Source organism: Musca domestica, unplaced genomic scaffold, assembly GCF_030504385.1.
Source record: "Musca domestica strain aabys unplaced genomic scaffold, Musca_domestica.polishedcontigs.V.1.1 45, whole genome shotgun sequence".
NCBI lineage: Eukaryota > Metazoa > Arthropoda > Insecta > Diptera > Muscidae > Musca > Musca domestica.
The window spans coordinates 6,051,961-6,069,981 of NW_026712335.1; the positions used below are offsets into that span (position 1 = coordinate 6,051,961).

The 18,021-nt window shown below is 35.5% G+C and overlaps 1 protein-coding gene across 1 annotated transcript in view; it reads left to right on the forward strand.

The window, feature by feature from the left end:
* Positions 1 to 18,021, forward strand: part of LOC101897672 (SCY1-like protein 2) — a 98,905-nt gene that overhangs the window by 79,174 nt on the left and 1,710 nt on the right. Inside the window, exon 18 of the mRNA XM_059127515.1 lies at positions 3,158 to 3,226. Coding sequence (XP_058983498.1) covers positions 3,158 to 3,226 — 69 coding nt within the window. The remainder of the gene's footprint in view (positions 1 to 3,157; positions 3,227 to 18,021) is intronic.

An 18,021-nucleotide genomic window follows, 5' to 3' on the forward strand; every position in this document is an offset into this window, starting at 1 on the left:
CAAACATTAATATATGCAATATATTAAAGGAATTGCAATAGCTTTAAATACTATGTTTAAGCAGCCAATATTAATTCATTAAAAAATTTTCTAACTTACCATTCTTTACACCGTACAATCACGGCTTAATATAATATTAAAAAGAAATGAAAAAAAAAAAAAACAAAAAAAAAATTTTGAACATATCTTTTGTAGACGATAACAATAAAAAGACCATAAAATGTTCTTTATTTTTTCCTCTCTCTTTTTTTGTTGTTGATTCAATTAAGTTACCTTTATTTTGGTTGGTTTTTCTGTTTTTGTATTTCTAAAAAAAGAAAAACAAAACACAACCCTAATATCCATTTTTAAATTATCTCATTTCCTTTCTTTCCTTCCGCTTTAAAAAAAACGCCATAATAAATATAATCAAAAATCCCATATAAAATGAAACACAAACACACACATACACAAAAAAACAACCACACATACACTAAATTAAAAACTACATCCTTTTTCAAATAAATATATAAATAAATACACACACTAATACCCAAACACTTGTCCACAATCTCACGGGGTAATAAAAAAAAACAAAATACCAAATTCGCACACAAACACACTCAAATAAACTAATTCATGAGGGTATATAATATACAAGCTATGAGATTTAATAAAAAGGTCCATTTGAAATTTGTTTTTGTTTTGGCTGTTGAAAATAAAGGACTCACTTTATCCTTGCCACTGCAAAAAAAGAGCCATTTGCCACAAAGCGAAAGAGTTACAATGTCCTTTCACGTTTAAGGGGTTTTGTAACATTCTAAGTTCGTCCTGTTAGAGTTTTATTTATTATTTCAACAGCCTTGATACTAAAGGATTAGTTTAGGACATAATGGATATTATTTGAAATTAAATGGCAAAAATTGTTGGAAAATTCATTGCCATTGAATGTCAAAAGGGAAATAGGAATCAATTGAGAAAGCGATTTAGAAGAATCAAACGTATGTAACTTCTACAGGACATGTAAGTCCTTCGTTAATACCTAGAAGGGACCCAGCAGGTCTTCCATACATAGAAGAACTTCTACAGCTCTTCCATTCCTAGAAGACCTCATACAGGACATCAATACTTATAAGACCTTCAACAGATCTCCTATACCTAGAAGACCCCCAACAGGTCTTCAACACTTCGAAGACCTCCACCATATTTTCTATATCTAGAAGACCCCCAACAGGTCTTCTATATCTAGAAGACCTCTAAAGGGTCTTCTAAACATAGACGACCTCCATGAGGTCTTCTAAACATAGACGACTTCCAAGAGGTATTCTAAAGATAGACGACCTCCAAGAGGTCTTCTAAAGATAGACGACCTCCAAGAGGTCTTCTAAAGATAGACGACCTCCAAGAGGTATCCTAAACTTGACGACCTCCAAGAGGTCTTCTAAACATAGACGACCTCCAAGAGGTCTTCTAAACATAGACGACTTCCAAGAGGTATTCTAAGGATAGACGACCTCCAAGAGGTCCTTCTTAGGATAGAAAAATTCAACAGGTTTTCTAAGCCTAGAAGACCTCCAACAGGTCTTCTATACCTAGAACACCTCCAAGAGGTATTCTAAACATAAACGACCTCCAAGAGGTCTTCTTAAGATAGACGAACTGTAACAGGTCTTCGAAGCATAAAAACTTCCAACAGACCTTCTAATCCTATAGGACCTCCAGACCTTCTATACATAGAATTCCTTCAACATGTCTTCTACAACTAGAAGACCCACAAGAGGAATTCTAAACATAGACGACCTCCAAGAGGTCTTCTAAAGACAGACGATCTCCAACAGACCTTCGAAGGATATATGACTTCCAACAGGTTTTCTAAGCCTAGAATACCTCCATAGAAAACCTTCAACATGTCTTCTATACCTAGAAAACCTCCAACAGGTCTTCTAAGCATAAAAGACTTCGAAAAGGTCTTCTAAGACTAGAGGACCTCCAAAAGGTCTTCTATATATATAATTCCTCCAACAGATATTCCAAGCATAAATGGCCTCCAATAGATCGTCTGTACAAGGAAGACCTCCAAGAGTTCTTCTACACCAGAAGACATCCAATAGTTCTTCTACACAAAGAAGGCCTCCAAGAGGTCTTCTACGCCAAGAAGAATTCCAACAGGTCTCCTATATCTAGATGACCTCTATTATGTCGTCTATACCAATTTATATATCCAACATGTCTTCTATATCTAGAAGACTTCCGCCAGGTACTCTATACCTAGGAGTTCTCCAACAGGTGTTCTATGCCTAGAAAACCCCACCAGGTGTTCCATTACTAGAAGACTCCCAACTTCTATACATAGAAGATCTCCAACATGTATTTTATACCTAAAAGACCTCTAACATGTCTTCTATACCTAGAAGTCCTCCAATATGGCTTTTATATCTAAATAGCCTCTAACATGTCTTCTATACCTAGAAGACTTTCACCAGGTGTTCTACACTTAGGAGACCTCCAACGGTCTTCTTCAACTAGAAGAGCTCCGATAGAAGGCTTCCAAGGGGAATTTTAAACATAGACGACCTCCAAAAGGGTCTGCTAAAGATAGAAGACTTCCAAAAGGTCTTCCAAGCCTAGAAGACCTACAACAGGTCTGCTAAGCCTAATGGACCACAAACAGATCTTGTATAGCTAGAAGACCTCCAACAGGTCTTCTATACCTAGAAGACCTTAAACAGGTCTTCTATGCCTAGAAGACTTCCAACAGGACTAGAAGACTTTCAACATGGCTAGAAGGATTTCAACCTAAAATACCTCCAAACAGGTCTTCTTTTTAAAGAAATCCTCCAATAGATCTTCTTTACAAAGAAACCCTCCAAAAGGTCTTCCATACATTAAAAAAACCTCCTCCAGGACATGTATACATGGAAGATCAGACCATGTATGAAAGACGTGTTGGAAGTCTTCAATGTATGAAACAAACATATAATACAATTAAGACCTGACCGAACATGATTCCTCTTAATTTTTTTTAGTCACACCTTCCTCTAACAAATGGACCACTTAAATCGCTCTAGCTTGTATAAAAAACAATACCCTGCTTTTGTACAAAAATTATTTAACATATTTAACAACAACTGCATTCTCATTTACTCACATATATACATTCTTAACTCACTTATACTAGGCATATGGTTTCGGTGCAAGAGGTGGCTCAGGATCAAGTCTGTCGGTTCCCTCATCGTCTGTCTATGTAGTAAGTCTAAAAAACTTAAAATCATCACCTGACAACAACAATAACAAACGAAAAAAAAAAACAAAACAAAATAATGCTTGTTCGAGTTTGAATGGTGGCTGGTTGGTTCGTTCGTTCATTCGTTCGTTCTGTCGTTGATTTCATGCTGCGTGTCTCGTCGACCTTTTGTATTCTACTGTGTTGTCTTTTTTCCTGTGTTTCATATTTTTTTTTATTTGTATCCTTGTTTTCCTGCTCTTTTTCTTTTCACCTCAACACCTGGAGTTGAATTCTGTTCCTAAGTTAAAACCACCAACTGAATTAAAGTCTTTTAAATTTTTAATTGCATTTCAGTTTCTTTTTTTTTCTCACTTTGCTTTTTGGTTTTGGGGGAAGAAATTCCATCACTCTCTCTCTCTCGCTGTTCTAAGCTCTTTACCTTTTGATTGTAACTCTTGATTTTTGTTGTTGGTGTTGTTGCTTTTAACTCGTTGTTTGTGGAGGAGAAAAAAAAAAACGATGCCGAAGAAACCCTCTAATATTTCGCCCGGGCAAAAAAAATGATGTTACCAGCGACAGCTGATGTATTGCCGAGCACAAAAAGAATCCTTGTGGCAAGATTATGTCATGGTGGGGGGGACCAGAATAAAGCGATGCAAATGAGCGGTTGTTTGTGAACTGAAAGTGGATAACTGTATTAAACTTGGCTCGAACCCTTTAATTATGTTGCCAAATGCATAAGGCAACTGATACCGAAAAATACGGAGAGTCAATGCCTTTCTGATGTGTCGATATGTTTTTTTCTCCTGTTTTGTTTTGGTTTTTTATGAAGAAGATATGGAGCAAGAAACGAAGAGGGATTAATATATAAGCACTCGTTCCACGAAACAAAAAAATATGCTTCCCTTGGCATTGCTGTCATTAATAAATCACGAATATTTATGAGGAAGACGTGAAAAGTGATTTTGTTTTCGATGGTTTTGGAAGGGCTATACTTAAAAGATAATGAACTACTGCCCCGTTGATATGCAATGGTAATGTCCTCAAGGGTAATAGAGAATAATACATTTTTTATAGAAGACGCATAAGGCTTTTCTATACACAGAAAGCCTTCAATATGTCTTCTACACCTAGAAAACCTCCAACAGGTCTTCTACACCTGGAAGACCTCCAACAGGTCGTCCATACCTAGAAGACCTCTTATATGTCGTCTATACCAATTTATATATCCAACACGCCTTTAAGGATATATAATTTGTCAAGGGTAATAGAGAGGAACACAATTTGTATAGAAGACGAAGAACATTGAAAATCTTATATAACGTCTTCTCTATAGGGGGTATTTTTCAGACATAAAAGGGTATGTCTGAAAAATACCCTCTATAGAGAAGACGTTATATAAGATTTTCAAGGTTCTTCGGTCCATAGAGATAGATCGAAATCCTTATGAGGTTTAAAAATCCATTCATGAACAGAACAATTCCGAAAGAGGGCCATGTACAACACGTCTCTAGATAAAGGACTTCGTATAGCCTTTCTATGGACAGTTAACTTGAAAAGCTTTTTATAGTCAAAATATATTTTAAAGCTGCTATACAGTCTGTCTTTAATAGGATTTGTATATGTCTTACAAGAACCTCTGTCCATAGAAGAGCTTTAAAAGGTCTTCTGAAGAGCTTTAAAAGGTATTCTGTCCACAAAAGAGCTTTAAAAGATCTTCTGTCCATAGAAGAACTATAAAAGGTCTTATGTTTATAGAAGAGCTTTAAAGGTCTTCTGCCTCCATGAGAGCTTCAAAGGGTCTTCTATCCATAGACGAGATTTAAGAGGCATTCTGTCAGTGTAGGAGCTTTAAAAGGTCTTCTATCCACAGAGGAGTCTTAAAAGGTCTTCTATCCATAGAAGAGCTTTAGAAGGTCTTCCATCCATAGAACTTTAACAGTTCTTCAATCTATAGAAGAGCTTTAAAAGTTCTTCTATCCATAGAAGAGCTTTAACAGTTCTTCTGCCTTAGAACTTTAAAATCTTTCTACCTGTAGACGAGATTTAAAATGTCTTCTGCCTTTAGAAAAGCTTTAAAAAGTCTTTTGTCGATAGAAGGGCTTTAAAAAGCTATATACTATAGCGAGAAGACCCTCTGAAGGTCTCCCATAGACAGAATGCCTTTTAAAGGGACATACAAAAAAGAAGAAGTCTTTTAAGTCTTCAGAAGTTGTTCTATAGACCGATAACATTCAGAAGATCTCCCAAAGACAGAAGACCATTATAATGTCCCAAATAAGCAGAAGACCATTAGAAGGTATCCTTAAGACAGAAGACCTTTAGAAGGACAACTATAGACAGAAGACCGTCAGATAGTCTCCTGCAGGCGAAGATCTTCAGATGGCATCCTATATACAGCAGACCTTCAGAAGTTCTATAGACCGATGACGTTCAGAAGGTCTCCCATAGACAGAAGAAATTCAGAAGGTTTCCTATAGACCGAAGACCTTCAGAAGTTCTCCTATCGACAGAAGACTCTCAGAATGTCTGTCTTAGAGAAAGACAAAGCTCTTCTACCTATAAACGAGATTTAAGAGGACATCTGTCTATTGAAAAGCTTTAAAAGGTCTTCTGTCGATAGAAGAGCTTTAAAAAATCTACTGTTTTTTAAGGTCTTCTGTCCATTACAGATCTTTATTAGGTCTTCGGTCTATGCAAGTCCTTTCGATAGTTTTTATGTCCATGGAAAACCTTTACATGGTCTTCTTGGAAATTCTTCTTTTTCCAAAAGACATTTAAAAGAGTGTCAATATATTCAAAATTTTTCCTGGGACTTCGACCTAAATTTCTAAAGGTCTTGTTGAGAAAGTTATTGCCATTGAATTTCAAAGGGAAAATAGGTATCAATTGAGAAAATTAATGAAAGAAATCATCATCTATAGGACATGTCTACCTCTATGGCAAGACGTTTCTTATATATAGAAGGCACCCAACATGTCTGCAATATATGACAGGCCTTCGACAGCATACAGAAGATGAACCATATGTCTTATTTATATAGAAGAACTCCAAGAAGTCTTCTAATCACCGAAGAAAATAATCTAACGGATCTTCTAGAGACCTGTAAAGACACATGGGATAAGAGACCCTTTCAAAATGGTTTCTCTCGGACATACCTTCCAAGTGTCTTCTAGAAATGCGCGATCTATTAGATTTCCAAAAGTGGCAAAACAACGTCATTACATCGCTTTATTCTGAGTATTCAAAATTTAATTCCGGATACTTGCAGTCATCCATTCAACAATTCACGTTCTATAAAGAAACAATCTCAAAGGGTAAACTCGACTTAAACTTCCGTTATTCTCCTGACCCTCTCTTCCATTATCTCAGTGTTTTCTTTTTTATTTTCATCCAAAAAGAAAACCTTGGGGTACAAAATGTCACTAATAGTTTACAGTTGTTACCCGTTGTTTCTCTATTTCGTATTCTAACTGTCGTCTGTCGGTGATGTCTCTTTCAAAAAAAAAAAAAAAAAGTAAACCAACGAACGAACAATATTGAAAATGAAAACGTCGCTTTCCTATCAACTGACTGTTTGTCTATCTGTTTGTTGCATTCCTTTTTGATGAATGGGAATAACAAGAATGAAAAGTGTGTTTTTGGTCGCTATTTTTATTTATTTCGACTTTTGTTTCACGGCTATGTTTTGTTGTTTATCTTTTGCATTACTTTTTTATGTTTTTGTTATTGTTTTACCATTTGGCCTTTTTCGTACGAATTTCATTGATGTTTTATGATTTATGTTCACCTTTATTGATATTTTTCCGCCATTAATTGATTCGAGCAATTGGTGTTAATTCCTTGGAATGGCAAACAAATTTTATCAGCTGCGGCAGAAAGCAATGAGTCAAAAGGGTAAATACGTAATTCGTTATTAAAATGAATTAACGTGGATTAAGAGAAGAGAAAAATTATTAAAATAATATAAAAATAATTTGCGTAAAAAAATTGAAAACAAAATCAAAAAATACTTTGATGCAACGCAAAATATATGAAGGGCCTTTGTCAATGAACAAAAGACCTTTAAAGGTTCAAATGGTATTTTATGGACGGCAGACCTTCATTTAAATAGGATGTAGACCTTTTCTATAGGCCAATACTCATGGACAATTATCTCTGCGGTGAAAACATAAGCAGATAAGGGATGGAACCTAGAAATTCAGAAGGTATTCTGTAGTATAAAGATCTGTAACCTATATTGTATAGAGAACGATCTTAAGGTATTTTATAGACCGAAAAATTCTGAAAAAAATTTAGTGGAAAGAAAACTTATGGGAGATCTTTAGACTAAAGATCTTTAAACTGACTTAAAAAAGGGAATCTTTAAAAGAAGCCTTTAAAGTATTTTCATTGGCAGAAAACATCCTGGAAGGAATATACGGAAATCAATCAAAAGGTTCCCTGAAGACATTAGATATTCTAAAATCTGCTATAAACAGAAGACTTAAAATTTCTCCTATGGAAGGTCTGCTATGAACTGAAGTGCTTAAAAAGATCTCCTATAAAGAGAAAACTTTCTGAAAGTCACATAAAGAGAAGACCTTTAAACGGGACATATGAAAAACCTTCAAGAGGGTCTCCTGAAGACAGAAAATCTCATAAAGGTTTTCAATAGGTAAAAAACTTTCAGAATGAGAAAATGACTTCAGAAGGTCTCCTGTATACAGACGACCTTTAAAATGTCTCCAAAAGAAAAAGACATTCTCCTATTGATAAAAGACCTCAAGAAAGAGTCTTATTTACAGTCTCATATTGACGGAAGACCTTCAGAATGTCTCCTATAGACCAAAGAACATCGCAGACAGAAGTTCTCCTATAGACAAAGGATCTTCAGAGAGAATACCTTTAGAAGTTCTCCTGTAGAGAGAAGCAGTTCAAAGTGTCCATTTTAGATAAAAGAAATTCAGAAGGTGTTCTATGGGCAGACAACATTCAGGAAATATACTTTAGTCAGAAGACAGAAGTTCAGCTATAAACAGAAAACCTTCAGGAGGTCTCCCATAGACGGCAGACTTGCTTCAGCTCTACCATTACCAGAAGTCCTTCAGAAGGATTCCTATAGACAGCAGACCTGCTTTAGCTCTACTTTAACCAAAAACGTCTCCTATAGACGGAAGACCTTCAGAAGGTCTCCTATAGACAGAAGACCTTCAGAAGGTCTCCTATAGACCGAAGATCTTCAGAAGGTCTCCTATAGACCGAAGACCTTCAGAAGATCTCCTATAGACGGAAGACCTTCAGAAGGTCTCCTATAGACGAAAGACCTTCAGAAGGTTTAATATAGACGGATGACCTTCAGAAGGTCCCCTGTAGACAGAAGGCCTTCAGAGGATCTCCCATTGACAGGAGACATCCATAAAGTCTTCCATAGACAGAAAGAAAAGAAAGAAAAAAGTCCTTCCCCGACCCCTATAGACAGAAGGCCTTCATAAAGTCCCAAGTAGACAGGGGACCTTTAGAAGGTCTCCTATAGACAGAAGACCTTCAGTAGGTCACCCATAAACAGAAGATCTTCAGTAGGTCTCCCATAGACAGGAGACTTTCAGAAAGTCTCCCTTATAGAAAAAGACCATTTGAAGGTTCTCTGCAGACATTGGGAAGGTCTCCTATAGACCCGTGATCCACAAAAGACCTTCAGAAAGCCCAATAGATGGGAGACTTGCAGAAGGTTTTCAATAGGCAGAAAATGTCTTCTATAAAATATCTTCAGAAGGTCTCCTATAGACCAATGCATAACACGTTCAAAAAGTCTCCTTTAGAAGATCTCCTAGAGATAGAAGATGTTCTGTAGACAAGAGACGTTAGAAGACTTTCTAGAGATAGGTTACATTAAGACGCTATTTTATGCACAGAAGCTCTTCTATTGACAGGATACAAATAGGACGTCTTAAAGAAAAATAATACCTGTAGACGGCCTTTAATTCCACAAAAGATCCTTTAATGGTGAGTGAGAAAAGAAAACCAACCGAAAGGTTTGGCTGTTGATTCAATTCTATTTTTATTTCTATATGTTGCATACGTACTACCGAAACTAATCTAACTTAACCTTATCTATTCTAATATTGAATGGAGAACATTGCAGGGCTGCTTGTAATTTCATTCAAGTGGTCTTGTGCATCTACTGAGCGCATCGATATCTGTGCGTGTGGGTCATAACCTTTATTATCTCTCGCATTATCGTATGCGTCAGCGCACAAGATCACCGAATTCTTCACATGTGATATTTTATGGCGGCTGGGAAATATTTAATTTTAGAACATTTATTTTTTATTTCTACATTTTCCCAGCGCCTCAATCGCCCTCAAAAGTATGTACAAAGTATTTTTTACAAATGGTATTCTGTTAATAAAAAAACCTCGAAGATCTCCGTCCATAGAATCCGTGATACCTGTTTCTTCCCGTATTACGTCTTTAGAAGTCTTTTCGGTACCTAAACACTGCGGACATATTCGGTGCATCAACGTTTCCACAAAAAATCTGTTCTGTTAATAAAAAAAACCTCTCGAATAACTCCGTCCATAGAAGATCTGGTCATAGTCCTTTGTCCGTAAGAGACCGCTTAAAGGTTATCCGTCCATATAAATACTTTTTAAGTCCTTTTCATTCCTTCGAAAATTGTCTGTTTATAGAAGTTTTCTAAGACTAGTGCCCTTTAAAGAGGTATTACACCCAGGCCTTTGTAAGTTAACAAGCTCTTCCCCTAATAAAATCTTTTCGAAGGATTTTTGTTAATAAAGGTCGTTTTGCCACGAGCAACTTTAGATAGTTCTCTATCCGTAGAAACCTTAGAAAAATTGATTGTCCGTAGAATATCGTTATATGCTTTTTTGTCCATATAATACCACTGACAAACATTTTGTACCTTTTGAAAGACTTCGGTCCATAAAATTGAAGTTTTTTGTTCACAGAAGACTTTTAAAAATTTTCCGACTATAAAAATTTATGCAAATGTATCTTTTTTACTTTCAAAGATCTTTCGAAAGTCTTCTGTCCAATGAGGAAATTTCAAAGACCATAGAAGATCAATTGACGGCATTCTGCCCAAAGAAGGGCTTTTGTAGGTTATCTGCTGATGGGTGTCGATAGAAAGGTCTCCTGTTCATATAGGTCCTTCGAAAATCCTCCCAGAATCACTTTTGCAGATCTAATGTCCAAAGAAAAATACATGTTTCTATGAAGCACTTCTATGGAAGACCTTCAAAAAGTGTTTCATACATGAAAGGTCTTTTGACCTTTAAACATCCTTTGAAGTACCTAGAAGTCCATGTAAAGGTTTGGAAGTTCGTTTACATTCTGAAGGTCTTTTAAAAGTATTTTGTTTATTGAAAACCTTTGAAAGAAAAACAAAATATCCTTTAGAGGTCCTTAACAAACCTCGAAAAAAGAAGTTATTTTTCGTATATTCCATAGTCATAACACGCATTGAATGAGGATGTTCCAAATTTTCAAAGTGAATAATTATGGTCCTTATTTTTGTGGACTTATATTAAAATGTCTGATTTATTTTTCTTTTACTTTTGCTGCCAATAAAAAAATCCACAACTTTAACTTCTTAAATACCCTCCCTTTGCTATTTTCCCCGACTAACTGCTGCTGATAATCTTGTCATCCAAGAATTTCATTTGAAATTATGCAAAAACGAAAAAAAACCAAAATATTTCTATATTAACATAATTTATGTCTGTGTTTTTTGCTAAGTTTGTTTCTCCTCCGTTTGAAGTTTGTCTTCTTCTTTTTGTACGTCTGCTTCTGGTTGTCTGTCTGTCTGACTGTCTGTCTGGTGAAATTGTTACAAAGTTGTTTCTATGCTATTCGTAAGATACCCACACCAACTAACTAACTAAATAACTCACTCACCACTACTACCACCACACCACAATTATGCGCACAACTGTTACTAAACATGGCATTTTTAAGTAACAAGTCGACTCACAGACACACATACACACACACACTCAAAATCCGACAGTTACTGTCTGGAGCTAAAATAAAATTCCCCCAAAAAATAAGATGCATATCCCTTGTTCTAAGAAAAAAATAAAATATGATTTGTAAAGAAGATAAAAGATTACAAAGGTAATGATGATGACGATGACGACGACGGAGATGATGATGAAGATCATGATGTCGATGACTGATGTGATGTGGATGAAGAAGAAAAAAAAGTAACAAATCAAAAACTAAAGAAAAACAAAATTAATTCAACTAAAACCTTAATTCGATTTGAGTGTCCTTGTGTCCTAATTTGTTGTTGTTGTTGTGTTCCTCGAAATATAATTTGATGTGATTTATGTCTGATTTATGTGTGTCCGCTCTCTATCCACGTCCTCATCATGTTCGTCGACCAAGAAAAACAAAACCCCCCCAAAAAATATACAAATAAATTGCAAATATCCCAGACTAATTCCTCTGTGTCCAAAACTGTCTTCTTTTTCCCCCCTTCGGAACATACCTATGTTAATGATGATGGTTCCTGGTATCTGTCTGTCTGTCTCTCCGTCTTATTTATTCTTATTTATTGAGTTTTGATTGTTTCCATTTCCGTTTCCTCCATAACAACATCCAATCTGTATTATCCGTTTCATGTTGTTATTTTCGTTGTTGTTGGTTTGTTCGTTCGTTTGTTTGTTTTGGTTCAGTTATTTGTATTTGTTTTACGTATATACATATCAACATTCCTATATATATAAATATGAGAAAATCTTATTCTAATGAGTTTTGTTTGATTGGTTGGTTGGCAGTTTGGTTGATCGCCAAATGCCAAATAATTTGCCCATCAAAAAAAAAGGAAGAAGAAATAACATCAGCTCTCTTTCTCTCTCTCTCTCTCTCGACTTATATACATAATTGCTATTTACTATTTACCTACCTACTTACTTACTTACTTACGTGTATGTATTATCATTATTTCTTCTTTATCTGTTCATGATGATGATGATGTTCCTTTTTTGATTTTTGATTGGGTTTCGTTACTTTCGTACGTGTACTACTTTTCATAAAACCAAAAAACAAAAAAAAAACAAAAATGGAATATATTGTAAAAAACGAATCAACGCAGCTTGCACGGAGCATGATCGTGAGTACACGTTTTCATTTTCTTTTTAATTGTAATCATATTTTTTTTAATAATTTTTCTAATTCAATTTAATGGCTTTTTCAAAATGCTTTATACCAATTTTGTAAAAGGCAAATTTTTAGGATTTTAGATTGGTTTCTGAAACATTAAATTACATTGGAATATAATCTATATTAAAACAAATAAAGAAGTTGTAGCCGGGCCGAACTTTGACTACCCTCCTGGAAAGAATTTGGCAATTTTCCAAAAAAAAAAAAACCGTCTATACGACGAAGTGGACTTGCATAGGCAACATTTGTCATAAGCCATTAGAGTATTAAAATGTGAAACTTGAAAACAAAATCGGTGATTAATGTAGCTAAAATAATCAAAATACCGGATATAGGGAGGTACCCTTATATAGGGGCTATGCGAAGACCTAAACCTGCATAGACAATTTTCTGTCACAGGATGTAATACCTATCAGGAACTTCAAATACGAAATATTCAGAATATAGGGAGGTAATGATATATGGGACCTGCATAGACAATTTTTTGTCATACTACAGTCTATGACAGACATTGCGAGCTCTAAATATGAAATTCGAAACAAATTATTTGAATTAATTTCCTAAAATCGTAAAAATACTGAATGTCCGGGGGTACCGTTGTATGTGGGCTATACGATATCATGGACCTATATACCGTGTGAGATGAAAAAACTGCAACCAACTTCAGACTGCTGTCATTTCTAAGCCACTCGACGGACATCTGTAAATATTATTCCACTGACATCTCATTATACTTTTTACAAGCGTACAAGCGTTTCCAAAAAAAAAAGTTATTTATGATGGAATTCATTTCTTTATATTTGGATTTATATTTGGCTGGAAAACCTCCAGTGGCTATCGTTAGAATACTCCAGCATTTAAATGTGAATAAATCTTTTGTGTCTCGTACCATCGCTCGTTACCGTGATACTGGTAGCGTAGCCTGACGTCAAGGAAGTGGAGGGAAGAAAACAGCAACATCAGCAGAAATGATTCGAAACGTAAAAAAGCGACTTGATCGAAACCTGCGTCGCAGTGGCCGAAAAATGGCGCGTGGGCTGAACACATTGCAGTATACCGTTCGGCAAATATTGAAAAATGAGCTTGGAGGTTAAGCCATTGAAATTCTGCCTCTCCGATGAGAAAACATTCGTTGGCCAGTAGTTTGTAAACAAAGAAAATGATCGTGTTTACTTGCCAGAGGGGTCAGCTGAAAATGTGCACCTTCGGTTGGCCAAAATAACTCAATCGCCAGCCATGTTGATGGTGTGGGCCGCCATAACAGCCGATGGTCGCTCTCCTCTCGTATTAATCGACCGTGGCATCAGAATAAATGCCTAATACTATCGCGAAAATATTCTGGAGTTTGTATTAAAGCATTGAGCACGACGCAAACATTTTGGCCGTAGACCTTGGACATTCCAACAGGACTCAGCACCATCGCACTTAGTACGCGCCAACCAAGAATGGTTACAAAATGAGGTTCCTCGCTTCATTTCCAGCTCACAGTCGCCACCAAAATCTCCAAATACCAATCCATTGGACTATTGTGTCTGGAGTATTTTGGAAAGCAAGGTTGGCACTAAAAAATACCAAAGTGTCGATCACCTCAATCAAGCGTCTTGCCGGTATTGGCCAAAATACCGCAGAGCAACATTCGGGCAGCATGTGACGGTTTCATTGGCCGTTTGAAGGCCATAACTCGTGCCAAAGGTGACCTATTCGAACAAATCAATAAAATTAAAAAAAAAATACAATTTATGGAATATGACTGTGTTGCAGTTTTTTTATCTCACCCTGTAATTGGTCTAAATGGTCCTAAAGTTGGTATTGGGTGAAGGGATATAACTGAAATTTTTAAGTTTTATATTGAGGCCTCTGTTAGTATCTGGGATTAATATATGGAGGTGGCTTTGGAAATGTTTACTATAGTTGTTCGAAAAGTACTAAGTGGTACTTAATTGGGTATTAGGTGAGGGAATAGGGCTGGACTCCTCAAATTTGATATTGAGGTCTCTGTTAGTATCTGGAACTGAGATACGGAGGTGGTTTTGGAAATGTGTACTATATTTGTTCGAAAAGTACTAATTAGTACAAAATTGGGTACTAAGTGAAGGGGTAGAGATGGTGGTATTGGAAATGTGTACCATTATTGCACAAAAAGTACTAAATGGTACTAAGTTAGATATTGAGTGAAGCAATAGAGCTGAAGTTCTGAAATTTAATATTGAGATGACTTTGGGTTTTTATGGTTTACATACAAAGACTTTGAAATAGTTATGGACAAAAAAATTAAATGTGGACTAGTATGCATGGTTTCACAAATATCCTCCTAGGTAAACTTCAAAATAAAGGGTTTCGAAGACTTTGTGGTGTAAAAGGTGATCATTTTCCTATTATTCTTTACGAAATAGAAAGACTTAAAAGTCTGAAAATGAAGTGCGATATATGAAGTTTTGATTAAACAATTTTGTCAAACTTAATAATTAATTTTAATACTAAAATGCCTTACACGAACTGATGTAAAGAATCTAAAAACAAAGTTGCACTTTTCGCTAAAAGAGGTAGAAGAATTTTGGGATCCTATCGGTATGGAGTGAGGTTAGTAAAAAGGAGAAGAGTGTTAGATGGCTAGTACCAGATATTGCACTACAATGATCAGTCAATATTTTTTAATTAAGAACTGTATTTGTAAAGAGAGAATAATCCACTTATTTTTATTTCATGGGTCATCTTCGAACTCGATCTATTTTTCAAAAAATATTACATTCTAATATTTCTGTCTACAGTAGTTCAAGTGTTAAAATATATGTACGACCCTACTCTTTCTGATGTTAATTTCCGAATTTCTTCCCATTGAATCGATTTAATGATATATCAAAAATGTTAAAATATCTTAATTTTTCTAAAGAAAGAGCAATTCTGAATCGGTAACATAAAATTGGTATAAAGCATTTAATAAATATTTTTGTGTAAATAACTACTTTTTTGGTCTCTTCAACTATCAGCAAAATTCACAACTCATGTCACACATTAATATTTTTCAATTTATTTAATTCTTCTGTTTTTTTTTTTAAATATTCAATCTTTGTATTGTTTGTTTATTCATTTTTTTTATCAAATTGTCTGTCTCAATTGCCTTTCATTCTATAAACGAAATTTTGTTTTGTGTTTTTTATTATTTTTTCTCAATTTTCTTGTGGTTGACGTTTTATTGAGGTTTTGAGTTGAGTGACTTCTGTGAAAATGTCCTGTGGTTTTTTCTCTGTCTGGTTTATTTTGAATTGCGTTGTTTTAATTTGTGTTGTTTCTTTTAAATGAACAAAAAATTGTTGCAAAAATGCATTGGATTGAAAGCAAAAAGGAATAAAAAACACACACACAAAATTATTTATTATGTTATGAATAAAATTTGTCGTACACTAAAATATATATTTATATACTACATCCAAATGTTAAATACACTCAAACATACATGTCAATTTATGTCGAAATTAACTTTTATTGTAATTACACAAGTCTCAACTGAGAGAAAAACAAAATTTTCTTTTTACATGGAATGATCTGTTTTTTTTTTAAATATACAGTTGTTTTTTATTCTTATTTAATTAACTTTATGTTCTTTAAAGGGAACATAAACAGAAATACGTGTTTCACAAACTAACCACTTTTTTCGGTATTGAAGAAGGCAAACGAATGTTTTCAACACAATATTTGTTGTAAAAATAGAGTCTACTTTCCTTTTTTAATCCTGTTACGACATTTTTAAGGTTTTCAAAAGGAGACCCATCGGGTCTTCAATTGAAGAGGATAATATCTTCAATAGAAATTCATGAGGTCTTCCATAGAAGACCACGAGGTATTTAATGGAGGACCATGATACCCTCAATAGAAGACTCTGAAGACAGTACCAGAAGATCATGTGATATTCGATAGCAATCCATGAGATATTCAATAAAAGGCCATAGAATCTTCAATGGAATGTTCAAAAAAAAGCTATGAAGTTTTGAATTGAAGACGATCAGGTCTTCAATTGATGACGGTCATGCTTTCAACAGAAAGCAATTAGGTGGTCATAAGAAGATCCTGCGGACTTCTATAGAAAACCTTAAAGTCTTTAGATTACCACGTAGTGTTCAATGGAAGACAACCGTGCCTTCGATAGACCACTACTAGGTCTATAATGGAAGCCCACATCAGTAGCAGAAGATCATGTGATATTCGATAGCAATCCATGAGATATTCAATAAAAGGCCATAGAATCTTCAATGGAATCTTCAAAAAAAGCTATGATGTTTTGAATTGAAGACAATCAGGTCTTCAATTGAAGACGGTAATGCCTTCACCAGAAAGCAATTAGGTGGTCATTAGAAGATCCTGGGGTCTTCTATAGAAAACCTTAACGTCTTTAGATTACCACGTAGTCTTCAATGGAAGACCACCGTGCCTTTAATAGAATACCATTAGGTCTATAATGGAAGCCCACCAGCTGTTCTATAGAATGTCATCAGGACTTTAATAGAAGACCATGAGGTCTTTAGTGAATGACCATGATGTTTTCAATAGAATACAATGGGGTCTTGAAGACCCTAAGGTCATTAATAGATGACCATCAGGTCTCCAAGAGAAGACCATCAGGTCTTCAAGAGAAGTCCATCAAGTCTTCAAGATAAAACCATCAGGTCTTTAAGAGAAGACCATAAGGTATTCAATAGACCAGGCCTTCAATTGAAGAACAACAAAAGAAGACGATAGGGGTTTCAATAGATGATGATGCGGCTCTCAATAGAAGGCCAGGAAATTTGAAGACGGTCTTTTGCATAAAGATTAGTTGAAGAAGGTTTTTTGTCTAGAGAAGACCTGCAGAAGGTCCATAGGAGACTTGTAGAATGTCTTCTGTCCATAGGAGACTTGTTGAAAGCATTCTTTCAATAGAAAACCTTCAGAGCTTTTTGTCTATAGAAGACCTAAAGAAAGTCTTCTGGCTATAGAAGACCTGCAGATAGTCTCCTGTCTATAGAAGACCGGCGGAAGGTCTTCTGGCTATAGAACACCTGTAGAAAGTATTCTGGTAATAGAAGGTCTTCTGGTTATAGAAGACCTGTAGAAGCTCCTCTGGCTATGGAAGACTTGTAGAAGGACTTCTAGCCATAGAAGGTCTTCTGGCTATGTAAAAACTGTGGAAGGTCATCTGGCTATAGAAAAACTGTGGAAGGTCTTCTGTCGATAAAAGACCTTTAGAAGGTCTATAGAAGACCTGTAGAAGCTCCCCTGGCTATGGAAGGCCTTTAGAAGCTCCCCCGGCTATGGAAGGCCTTTAGAAGGTCTTCTGGCTATAGAAGACCGGTAAAAAGTTTTCTGGCTATAGAAAACCTGTGGAAAGTCTTCTGGCTATAGAAGACCTGTGGAAGGTCTTCTGTCGATAGAAGACATGTGGAAAGTCTTCTGGCTATAGAAGACCTGTGGAAGGTCTTCTGCCGATAGAAGACATGTGGAAGGTCTTCTGGCTATATTAGACCTGTAGAAGTTCTTCTGGCTATAGAACCCCTGCAGAAGGTCTTCTGGCTATAGAAGACTTGTCGAAGGACTTCTAGCTATGAAAGACCTGTAGTAGTTCTTTTGTTCACAGAAGACTTGTAGAAGTTATTTTGGCAATATAAGATTTGTAT